Source organism: Pleuronectes platessa, chromosome 6 (assembly GCF_947347685.1).
Source record: "Pleuronectes platessa chromosome 6, fPlePla1.1, whole genome shotgun sequence".
Classification (NCBI taxonomy): domain Eukaryota; kingdom Metazoa; phylum Chordata; class Actinopteri; order Pleuronectiformes; family Pleuronectidae; genus Pleuronectes; species Pleuronectes platessa.
Genome location: NC_070631.1, coordinates 13,160,412 through 13,172,380, shown reverse-complemented (window position 1 = coordinate 13,172,380; position 11,969 = coordinate 13,160,412). Strand labels below are relative to the sequence as shown.

At 42.8% G+C, this 11,969-nt stretch overlaps 1 protein-coding gene across 2 annotated transcripts; it reads left to right on the top strand.

Annotated features, from left to right (window-relative positions):
• The first annotated feature begins 1,813 nt into the window (after positions 1-1,813).
• smc1a (structural maintenance of chromosomes 1A) lies at positions 1,814-11,660 on the top strand. Of its 2 annotated transcripts, XM_053424842.1 has the most exons (27): positions 1,814-1,968; positions 2,111-2,243; positions 2,649-2,837; positions 3,234-3,346; positions 3,695-3,898; positions 4,150-4,388; positions 4,488-4,746; positions 5,055-5,195; positions 5,281-5,363; positions 5,463-5,562; positions 5,916-6,023; positions 6,127-6,312; positions 6,531-6,710; positions 6,792-6,938; positions 7,165-7,302; positions 7,387-7,503; positions 7,598-7,704; positions 7,816-7,957; positions 8,300-8,445; positions 8,560-8,713; positions 8,800-8,907; positions 9,139-9,295; positions 9,399-9,553; positions 9,652-9,803; positions 9,923-9,992; positions 10,113-10,220; positions 10,827-11,660. In XM_053424842.1, exons 2-27 carry the CDS (start codon positions 2,135-2,137, stop codon positions 10,905-10,907), a joined length of 3,693 nt encoding a protein of 1,230 aa, XP_053280817.1. In that variant the 5' UTR covers positions 1,814-1,968; positions 2,111-2,134; the 3' UTR covers positions 10,908-11,660. The 2 variants fall into 2 exon arrangements, with proteins under 2 accessions (XP_053280817.1, XP_053280816.1); XM_053424841.1 differs by having other exon boundaries at positions 1,828-2,243.
• Positions 11,661-11,969: the final 309 nt, after the last annotated feature.

The window sequence follows — 11,969 nt, the reverse complement described above, 5'->3', positions numbered from 1 at the left end:
ATTTAAATATAAAATACCCATTCTACTGCGCAGGATGTGCGCAATGGGCTTCTGCGCAGAATGTGCGCAGTGGGCTTCTGCGCAGGATGTGCGCTCGCAGTTTTTTTTGTTTTTCCCCATTTAATTTAATTAAAAAATATATATATTTAATTTTATACTAAATTTGTTTTTTATTACATTTCATCATCATTTCTCCGCGCTGGTTCAGGGGTAAATGATTCTGTTCTTCACAGGTGACTGACCTACGCAAGCCTGTAGCCGCCACCCCCCCCCACAGGAGATTATGTGCTTGTGTGTGTGGCTGCGGCGCTTCCTGGTTCTTCCCGGCACTACGCTGCCGGTGCGAACAGCCAAAGTATCTAACATGGGCGAGGAAAGGAGGCGGAGCGCTTTTCACAGCGCTTCTACCTCCGGTGCGTCCCCGGGGTTAGAGGATGATGGTGTGACGTTAATGTATTGTTTTACATTGCATGAGTCACGTCATGATAAATCAGTCACCTATGTCGCCTGTACCAGGAGCCGCCCCTGTCACTGGTTATCTTGGCTCGCTGTCTGGCCGGTAACCAGCCGTCCGGACCGCTCCGTGAAGAAGGAGGAGGAGATGTTTCTTTACTTGGAATGCGGCCACTTTATTTCTCGGATATACAGCAGGAGCGAAACTCGCATCTCCTCTAGATGCTCCGTCACTTCTCCTTACAAAACACACTTTCAGCGTATTTTCCCACAATACCCTGGTGCACTACGTCACACACTACAAACTTTCCTTAAAGGGGCAGGCCATACCTGCAGCACAACAGCTCTCGGTCTCATATACAGATGGCAAGAGAAAGCAGAGACGCAGACTCAGCAACTACATCCGAGATCCGATGCACCTTATTATTATCTGAGGGATTTTTACACACTGTCTGATAAACATTCCGACAGTAAAGGCAAGGGGTAGTGATGGATAAGGTTTTCTTTAACAAGTTAAGTCTTTCATTCTCACTTTCCACCTTAAAACTATGAAATGAACTGAAATATGAACTAGTTCAGAATTTAAATGGTGAACTATGAACGTGAACTATTCATGTTTACTTGTATGAACTGAACTTTGAAGTAGTTCATGAGAGTAGTGAACTTGCACAACACTGTAAGTAACATAGAGGGGTTAGTAAGGTGATGTGCTTAATTACCCTCACAATATATCATCCACCAACCTTGGACAGGCTTCATTGAGGGTATATGTGCTGGAAGCAGGTTCTACAGCTCGGCAGTACTTTGTCTATCGATGACTGAATATCGATTTAAAGTAGAAACTCACCTCTGACGTTAGAGCTGTGTGCAGATCTCTGAGCTCAGGGCTGCTTCGTGTCCTGTTGTGTTTGACTGCCCTTGGTAACCATGGTAACTCCTCAATACTCGGTGCAGTGTTGGGAATAAAAAAGATGAAAAGACAAAATTTAGGAGCTAAATGTATAATTATACTGCTCTCTCTACATATTTATATAAATAAAGTTATTATTATAACCATTATTATAATGAATTAGTATCATTGAGACGCAGAACGACTTTTGGAGCTAGGTAAACGTGCGTTATCTATGGAGTTAAGATGATGTTTATTTGTTGTGCTCTTTTAAAAAAGTTAGTATTATTATAATGAATTTGTCACACTGAGACGCAGACAGACTGGTGCACGTCAACACACGTGCATACTCTCTGGAGTTAAGACGATGTTTAATGAATTCGTGTCCCTAAATACGCTCCCACGTTATCTGGGGCCGTAAACACAACACAGCGGAATCCCCAGCCACTCCGTCTCGTCTCGCGAGAGGCCGCGAGGTCTCGAGTCTCGCGCGCTCGAGGCTTTTCCTGTCTGGTTGTAAAATGGCGCATTGTTGTCACATCTGCACCGCGGCTCTTTGACTCCGATTATGAGGCTGATTCGTTTATTAAACCAGACATGCGCTTCATGATGTGACTGACGCATAGGTTGGATATAGATTGCACCGCGATTCATTCATTTGCACGCGTGCTTCGTCTGTAACGTTGCTTGCTCTGCAGACGTTGGCTGTTAGCATTAGCAGCATTTTACTTGCTAACATCCACTGTGCATTTTATTTTTTTAATATAGAACAGCGGCACAGATTCATCGATCATGGGCTATTTAAAACTGATAGAGATCGAGAACTTCAAGTCGTACAAAGGAAGGCAGATCATTGGACCTTTTCACAAGTTCACTGCGATCATCGGACCCAATGGATCTGGTATGTTATGATCGCGGCTAACGCAGACAGCTTGTTAGCATTGGCTAACGGTAAACACAACCCAGGGATAACCCTCTGACTTTAGAGAGGCTCCCACTACTACCACTGTTTATACAAACCATATCTAATGTTACCAGTCTGCCCCCAAATGTTAACCCAGTACATATTGTGTTAACTTATAATTCGAGTCTTCTGTATTTATTACAATGCATCATACGGAGGATCGAAGTTAACTTAAATATAATCAGATCCTACATTCTGTCAAAGTTCCTGTGTTATTATTCAATCCACTGAAACATCACAGCAAACTGTTTGAAAATGATTAGAATCAACAAGTATTGATTCTGTTTTACTTGTGTTAAGCTGCTTTCTCTAAACACTCTGAACTCCATTTGTTTGTCTTAGGAAAGTCCAACCTCATGGATGCCATTAGCTTCGTGCTGGCGGAGAAGACCAGTAACCTTCGTGTGAAGACTCTAAAGGATCTCATCCACGGAGCGCCTGTTGGGAAGCCGGCTTCCAACAGGGCCTTCGTCAGTATGGTGTACCAGGAGGATAACGGAGAGGAGCGCCACTTCACAAGGGGCATTATTGGTATGAACGCTTATTGACAGTCGTATTGGTGGCTTCATTCTTGTGTATCGCTTAGAAATCAGACCTCAAAACATCAAAACCTCCTTATGTCACTGATACCTCAACTTTCAAGGAAGCTATATGTGCTATGTCCTTGGCTGTGGACTTGCACAAACATGAGTCTTAAATATGTTTTATGTTTTAAAGTCACATTTTAAACATGAATCCACAATGAAACCCTGAATTGTCCAGTTCTATCTGCAAGTCGGACAACTCCTTGCGATATGATGTGATGTGTCTTATCATTTAAAGTGTCTCTTTTTAAATGAAATATTTAAAACACTAGCCTTCTTGTGTGTTCTTTTTTAATGAGCTTATGTTTCTCCTGTTTGATCTCCGTCCTTTCGTGTGCATCAGGTTCCTCCTCCGAGTACCGCATCAACAGCAAGGTGGTGGGCCTGCCTGAATACAGCGAGGAGCTGGAAAAACTGGGCATCCTGATCAAAGCTAGGAACTTCCTGGTCTTTCAGGTGAGACTGAAACCCCTAAAGCTGTTTTCTAAATGGGGAAAAAAAATGAATCGCTGTTATTTCAGGAAGCTATTTGGAGAAGTTTGCTGTCAGACTTCAGATTCAGTGCTTTTCTGGTTATATGTAGTAAATGCTTTATATGTAATTGACAGTATAGATTCGCTGACATCTAGCACAGACCTTGTAGTGGGCTAGTTTTCTATATTACCTGTAATCTTTATGGTGAAAAAAAATATTTTAGCCAGGCATGTGTCTTCAATGGATATCAATGCTTTAGAGGTGAAGACTTGAAGTTGGCAGTTTTCCATTTGTAATCACAATTTGTTTCCTTCCTCGTCTTCCCTCCAGGGAGCTGTGGAGTCCATTGCAATGAAGAATCCCAAGGAGCGTACAGCTCTGTTTGAGGAGATCTCCCGTTCCGGAGACCTGGCGCAGGAGTATGAACGCAGGAAGAAGGAGATGGTGAAGGCCGAAGAGGACACCCAGTTCAATTATCATCGCAAGAAAAACATTGCTGCAGAGCGCAAAGAAGCCAAGCAAGAGAAAGAGGAGGTTTGTCCTGCTTGGATTGTATATGAAATACTTCAAGTAACATTTGCATCATGTTTTTTTAACTTTATTGACATGTATGAGGAATTTAATTTGTAGAAAGGCTTTGTTATTAGAGGATGTACCTTCACACATAGTATTTGCAGCCTGCTTTGGCAAGGACAGTCTTGTCAATGAGACCCTTTTAAGCACATGAAAAACATTAGCTTCACTTTATCTATTCAACTGTGTGTATTCCACCATCACACTTCCAGGCTGAGCGTTACCAGCGTCTGAAGGACGAAGTAGCCAGGGCCAGTGTTCAGCTGCAGCTCTTCAAGCTATACCACAATGAGACTGAGATCGAGAAGCTGAACAGAGAGCTGGCCCAGCGGAACAAGGAGATCGATAAGGACCGTAAAAAGATGGACCATGTGGAGGAGGAGCTGAAGGACAAGAAGAAGGAGCTAGGCCGGCTGATGAGGGAACAGCAGACCATTGAGAAAGAAATCAAGTAAGTTACTGACATGACAGCCCCGTCATTTATGCTTAATGCTCATATATAGATCTAGTGTCATTGATAACTATTCTGATCATGTGCCTCCCTCCACAGAGAGAAAGACTCTGAGCTGAACCAAAAGAGGCCGCAGTACATTAAGGCTAAAGAGAACACCTCCCACAAGATCAAGAAGCTTGAGGCCGCGCGTAAGTCATTGCAAAATGCCCAGAAGATGTACAAGAAACGCAAAGGAGACATGGATGAGCTGGATAAAGAGATGAAAGCAGTGGAGTTGACCAAGCAAGAGTTTGAGGAGAGAATGGAGGAGGAGGCGCAGAGCCAGGGCCAGGACCTCACCCTGGAGGAAAATCAGGTCTGATATGTTCTGATGTCGAATTTGAGTTTGAATAATTGATCTGCTCCAGGATTTCATTTTATTGAAACTGAAATGAATTGGATTCAACTGAAAAAAATCTACTCTTATGCTTCTGTCCTAGACGACTGTGTAGTCTTTGAAATAAATTCAGCAGTTTGGCATTAAGACACAATTGGAAAAAGAGCAAATTATATCTTCAGGATTTAGTTAGCGTGAAGTGCTTAACTTTTGTTATGATCTCAACACTCAACGGATGTTTTATATTGAATCTTCTTAACACAACCCACTGTTCCTCTTTCCTCCAGGTCAAGCAGTACCACCGTCTGAAGGAGGAGGCCAGTAAACGTGCTGCTACGCTGGCCCAGGAGCTGGAGAAGTTCAACCGCGACCAGAAGGCCGACCAGGACCGCCTTGACTTGGAGGAAAGGAAGAAAGTGGAGACGGAGGTAAATACAATAATGATAAAAAAATGTCCATATGCCAGCAAAAACTTGAACGCATCTAACCAGACATTGTGTCCTTTCTCTCCAGGCCAAAATCAAACAGAAGATCCGGGAAATTGAGGAAAACCAGAAACGTATTGAGAAATTAGATGACTATATCACCACTAGCAAGTACGCTGCTCCCATGGTTCAGTTTATTTATTTTATAGGTTTCTCCAAAATGCTCCTTCACTCACACTCTCCTGTCCTGTTATCCCCCCCCCCCCCCAGGCAGTCATTAGATGAGCAGAAGCGCATGGAGGAGGAGCTGACTGAGGAGGTGGAGGGCGCCAAGAGGAGGATTGATGAGATCAACACGGAGCTAAATCAGGTACACAATACACACCCCAGACTTCAAATGCTGTTATACTTGCTTATATACTGTGGTCATTTTTAAATGGTATCGGGGAAAGAATTGTTCAGGAACCAATATCACAATTACGATATTGGTACTGGTGTTGAAAACGTTTGAAAGATACCACCCATAGAATAAATAACGTTTCTTACCCTGGATATTTTCATAATTATGGAAAAACACGAGTGTGACATACAGTAAATGATTGCTGGGTATGCCAGTAACCCATACCAGTGGGTCAGCATGTAACGGTGCTCCTATTGTCTGTTATTAGTTACATACGAAAAATCATCAAACTAATTCTAAATGTTTTGCATTGTTTGCTGTAGGTAATGGAGCAGCTGGGAGATGCCAGAATCGACAGGCAGGAGAACAGTCGCCAGCAGCGCAAGGCTGAGATCATGGAGAGTATCAAACGACTGTACCCCGGCTCTGTGGTGAGGCAACTGGCCGCTTCCTTTACCATAGTGTTTCATTTTCTTATGCTTCCTTCTGGACCCAGTCAAGTCATTGAACAAACTCTCCTCTTTCAACCCTCAGTACGGTCGTCTAATCGACCTGTGTCAGCCCACTCAGAAGAAGTATCAGATTGCTGTGACTAAAGTGTTGGGCAAGAACATGGACGCCATCATCGTTGACTCTGAGAAGACCGGCAGAGACTGTATTCAATACATCAAAGAGCAGAGAGGAGAGCCGGAGACCTTCCTGCCTCTCGACTACCTTGAGGTGATTACTGGAAAGAATTGATAAAAGCTCGGCTCAAGGCTTTTTAGGAGTTCAGCACAATTTTATCAGCGTGAATCCTGGAAATATTACATTTTCGTTTAATATTTAATGTCCGGAATTTTTTTTTCTCTGTCGAATAAGGCATTTCATCTTTTCGTTGTAAAACCAGGCAAATTGAATTATAGAATGGTTCATGATAAACTTTTTTCTTTACAAAGGTGAAACCAACAGATGAGAAACTGCGAGAGTTGAGAGGAGCCAAGCTGGTGATTGATGTGATTCGCTACGAACCCCCCCACATCAAGAAAGCCCTGCAGTATGCATGTGGAAACGCCCTGGTCTGTGACAACGTAGAAGATGCAAGAAGGATTGCGTTTGGAGGGCCATACAGACACAAGGTAATTTAGGTCACTAGCTGAGGGCTCATGTCACCCGTATCTATCTTTCTAACCAATCTCTCCTTGTCTTCCCGTGTCCAGACAGTCGCCCTGGACGGTACTCTGTTCCAGAAGTCTGGAGTCATCTCTGGAGGAGCCAGCGACCTGAAGGCCAAGGCCAGGCGCTGGGATGAGAAAGCAGTGGACAAGCTCAAGGAAAAGAAAGAAAAACTCACAGAAGAGCTCAAGGTAATGTTGAATATGAACGCTTTGATCGGGGTGGTTGTGATTTTGGTCGTATTTGCGTGTTAGTTATTTAACCTGAAATGTTATTATACTGGAAAACGGGCATCATCTCCTGTGTAACCACAAGATCGAGATATTGATATGATCCATATTCGCTCGCTGCAGTTTGGTGGATTTTCACTTGATTTTTAAATCTCAGCAATTTCCACTCAATGTGTTTCTTTTGTAGGAGCAAATGAAGGCCAAGAGGAAGGAGGCTGAGCTGCGTCAGGTTCAGTCTCAGGCCCACGGTCTGCAGATGAGACTCAAGTACTCCCAGAGTGACCTGGAACAGACAAAAACCCGCCACCTCTCCCTCAACATGCAGGTACAGCCTCGTCATTTCATTCGTCCTGAATGTTATTACTCCAGGGACTGTTGTGTTAAAGCTTGTTTAATTTGCGTCCTGCAGGAGAAGTCTAAGCTAGAGAGTGAGTTGGCAAACTTTGGCCCCCGCATCAACGACATCAAGAGAATTGTTCACTCCAGAGAGAAGGAGATCACTGAGTTACGGGACCGCATGAACCTGGTGAGACTGACAGGAAGCAGGGTCCTTTTTAAGAAGTCGGTTTGCGTGTATTTAACACTGCAGTGACAGCAACATGGGTGTTTTTGGTCTCCAGGTGGAGGATGAGGTGTTTGTGGAATTCTGCGAAGAGATCGGAGTGAGGAACATCCGTGAGTTTGAGGAGGAGAAGGTGAAGAGGCAGAATGAGATTGCAAAGAAGCGGTGAGTTTAGTCATTAAATTCTTCCAGTTCCCGTGTAGATAATTCATTGTTCTTCTCAGATTAAGAAGTCTAATTTCTGTTTGGTCTAACCCGATTATTTTTTTCCCTCAGTCTTGAGTTTGAGACCCAGAAAACTCGTCTGGGGATCCAGGTCGACTACGAGAAGAACCAGCTGAAGGAGGACCAGGAGAAAGTGACGATGTGGGAGCAAACCGTCAAGAAGGATGAGGCGGAAATAGAGCGGCTTAAAAAGGTAAACACACACAATCAAGGATGAAAACTTCAAGGATTTGACCCAGTATGATTCATACCACCTCCACACTGCAGCCCTGAAACATTGATAGGAAATGTCATTGTATGAAATGCAATGTTTCTTTTTTTATTTAGTGATTGAACATAGTGTCATTTCATGAGATGGAAGTCAAACATGCTTCTTTGTCCTAAATGTGAACTGAACTCACCTTCAAAGATCCACAGGAAATCAGACCCTTTAAATTTTTTCACTGTTATGGTTAATTTATCTAGATCACTGTTAACTTCTCCTCCCCAATTTGGACATCAAGTTGAATCTTACACGTGTTTTATCGTCCTGTAGGAGGAGCACAGACACATGAAGATCATTGATGAGACAATGGCCCAGCTACAGGACCTGAAGAACCAGCACCTCACCAAGAAATCGGAAGTCAACGATAAAAACCATGAGATGGAGGAGATCCGCAAAAAACTGGGTGGCGCCAACAAGTCAGTGGCTACACATACATCAAACTTAATATTTCTAATATTGTGAATACACATGCATACATAATATGTTACTTTTGAGTCAGTGTGTTCTAAATGTGTTCTTGTATATTCCAGGGAGTTGACTCAGCTCCAGAAGGAGGTGACGGCCATTGAGACTAAACTGGAACAGAAGCGCAGTGACCGTCACAACCTGCTTCAAGCCTGCAAGATGCAGGACATCAGGTTGCCTCTTCGCTCTGGAACTATGGACGATATCAGCCAGGGAGAGGTAGATGCAGATACATTCATGTGGCGCTTCCTTTTATGCAATTGGGATTGAAAAATGACTTAATTATACTTTTTTTGCTGATCCAGGGGAGCTCGCAAACAGAGGAAACCAGCAGCCAGAGGACGTCCAGTACTGTTCTGGCTAAAGAGGCTCTCATCGAAATTGACTACAGCGTCCTGACTGAAGACCTCAAGGTTACTATTCCAACAACTACTCTGCTTTACATTGTAAAGACCTGCTTGGTCTCTGCTCATTATTTTTTTATTTAAATGTGACATCAGATCTCTGGATTTGTGTTATTTGGTGTTGTAGGTAGCAGTATTGATAATTCAAAAAGATTGTACACACAGAATAGTGATATTTCCAGCCACCCAGATTTTATGCTACACTCTTAAACTTATTACATCATGTTTGACCTCCTACAGGATACACTTGCGGAAGATGAGATCAAGGGAGAGACGAACGCACTGCAGCAGCGTCTGAACGAGCAGCAGAGCATCTTACAGAGGATCAGTGCACCCAACATGAAGGCCATGGAGAAGCTCGAGAGCGTCAGGGACAAGTTCCAGGAGACCAGTGATGGTGAGATGGCCGCGGTTTTAAACGAGTTTAGAGAAAGGAAGTGGTGGCGATTCAGAGAGAAGGTCCTAATGATATCATCGATGTGTGTTTCCGTCCGTCTCAGAGTTTGAAGCTGCTCGTAAGAGAGCCAAGAAAGCCAAGCAAGCCTTTGAGCAAATTAAAAAGGAGAGGTACGACAGATTCAATGCCTGCTTTGAGTCCGTGGCCACCAACATCGATGAGATCTACAAATCCCTCTCACGCAACAGCAGTGCCCAGGTCAGTCACAGGTTAACATAAACCTGCCATTGTACAACCTCCATGCTGGATTAATTTAACAGCAAACATTTAACCGTGAGTGTGTTTTTCCTCTGTAGGCTTTCCTGGGCCCAGAGAACCCAGAGGAGCCGTACCTGGACGGCATCAACTATAACTGCGTGGCTCCAGGGAAGAGGTTCAGACCCATGGACAACCTGTCAGGAGGAGAGAAGACAGTAGCTGCCCTCGCTCTGCTCTTTGCCATTCACAGGTGAGACAGTGGAGCAGAGGGAGATGCCGTGTGAATACATGATTGTGTTGCTTGGAAGTTGACAAAGATTTCTGCCCGGCTGGCATATTGTTAACATCATCTCTCCTGCTTGTCTGTAGCTACAAACCCGCTCCCTTCTTTGTCCTGGATGAGATCGACGCTGCTCTGGACAACACTAACATCGGAAAGGTCTGTTTCAGTAGTTCAGGTTTTTCTTGATCAATGTTGTGTCTGATGTTAACTCAGAGGGTTGTTGTTATTGACTGATTATCACGTGAACTAAAACTCATGTCCTCCTGTGAATTGAAGGTGGCCAATTACATCAAGGACCAGTCCGTGCTAACCCAGGCCATCGTCATTTCGCTCAAGGAGGAATTTTACACCAAGGCTGACTCACTCATCGGTGTTTATCCAGAGGTGTGTTTCTCAATATTCTCTCTATATGCAAAAAATACTGAAGAAGATAGAGCCATACAACTTTAACAGTCTCATAAGAGTATCTGCAGGTTCCAAAAAATATCACTGGCTCCCAAAACTGGCTTTAAACGCTATTAAAATGTCTTCCTTTGTTTTAACAAAGGTCTTGAATCTTACTTTTGAAAGCTATTAAAGTTGATAAATCCATTAAGTGAAAATTAAGGCCCTTAAAAACAAGTCAAGTCTTCTAATTCTTCTACCTATGTGCCAGTATTTAACTGCAGTCCACGGTGAAGTAAAGCGAATTAAATATGTCAAATTCCCTGAAAAGCACAGATACATTTCTTCTCCACTGTTTTTGCCATCTCGTTGACCAGATAATTGATAATGAAAGGAATGTACATAACTTGGTGCGGCCCTAATTATGACCTATATTTGGTAAATCTAGTTTCACTTTTTGCCTCATTAAGGCATATGCCTGATCCAATCAGAATCAGGCCTACAGTAATAATAAAAATTTTTTTTTTATAAATGCAAATTAAAAAGACATTCTGAATTTTAGTTTTATTTTCAAAGTATTAACTTATTTTCCTTCTCTACCCACAGCAAGGAGATTGCGTCATCAGCAAAGTCCTCACCTTTGACCTCTCTCAGTATCCCGACGCCAACCCGAATCCCAATGAATAGGACGAGGCACTTCCAACACTGGTGTTTAGTGAGATGGAAGCTCATATACTCTATAGACACAGATCACGTATCCATTAGGTCCCACATGTTATTTCCTATTGTTTTTTTAAAGTGTATGTATTTTCTGGATTTGTTAGATTAGTGAATTCTTGTTTTTTTTTGTTGTTGTGGGGAGGTTGTTCTTTATAAGCTGCAACAACCAGGATGTATGTACATTTCTACAAATCAGCCCTTTCTCAATTTGGCCAAACATGAGTCGTTATGATAACGAATCATGATATCAAAACTTTTTAACAAACAAGTTTTTATCGTGAGCAAAAATGTGTTGAAATGACCTCAAACAAGTTTTAGCTCTGATAACTTTTATACTGCCCTCTTTTCAATGGTGTGGATTAAAGCCCGTCTTCTGTCGTGTGACCTAAAAGATGTATTTTCATTTTTCTTATGTGACCTTTTTAAAAGCTTAATCAGGAGACTGATGCTACAGATTGAACACAGTACAGATACATTCCCATGCGTTAGCTGCAACTGGCAAGGCTATAATGAGAACTCTGGGCTTTGTCAAAACCATTATCATGAAACTCAAAGAAAATGTACAGCAGTCTCTGTATATTCCCAGAGTGATTCAGAGTCAGCTTTAAGCAAATGGAAAAATTTATGTAAGTGAGAATATTCTGTCCGGGCTGTTTTGTTGTTGTTTTTTTTCTTCTTTTGATCGCTTTGCTTTCAATAAATAAAATCTGAATTATTTAAGCTCCTTGTTTTCTGATCTCAGATGCTGCTGCTGAACGTTTAGTGACATGTCTTACCTTTACATGAACCTATTTGAACCAACAATACAGCATGCATGTTGCTGCATTAGTTTCCATTCCATAAGCAGGGAGCAGCACTTTTTGCTTTGCTCGGCAGGACTATTTATAGAGGCTCTCAATTTTCACCCCTTAACTTCTGCAGGGGGCAGCGTCTGAGGCACCATCTTCTCATAAAACCTCCGCTTGCGCTCACCATCTCATCTCGGAGTCGGTCTGATCGTTCACAGGAGAAAACTCACCTGTTATGTCG

Coding starts and splice junctions, on each gene's coding strand:
- smc1a (XM_053424842.1), top strand. CDS start 2,135: ATGGGCTATTTAAAACTGATAGAGATCGAGAACTTCAAGTCGTACAAA. Junction 3,347..3,694: donor GGAACTTCCTGGTCTTTCAG/GTGAGACTGAAA, acceptor TCTTCCCTCCAG/GGAGCTGTGGAGTCCATTGC. Junction 6,711..6,791: donor GAGGGCCATACAGACACAAG/GTAATTTAGGTC, acceptor TCCCGTGTCCAG/ACAGTCGCCCTGGACGGTAC.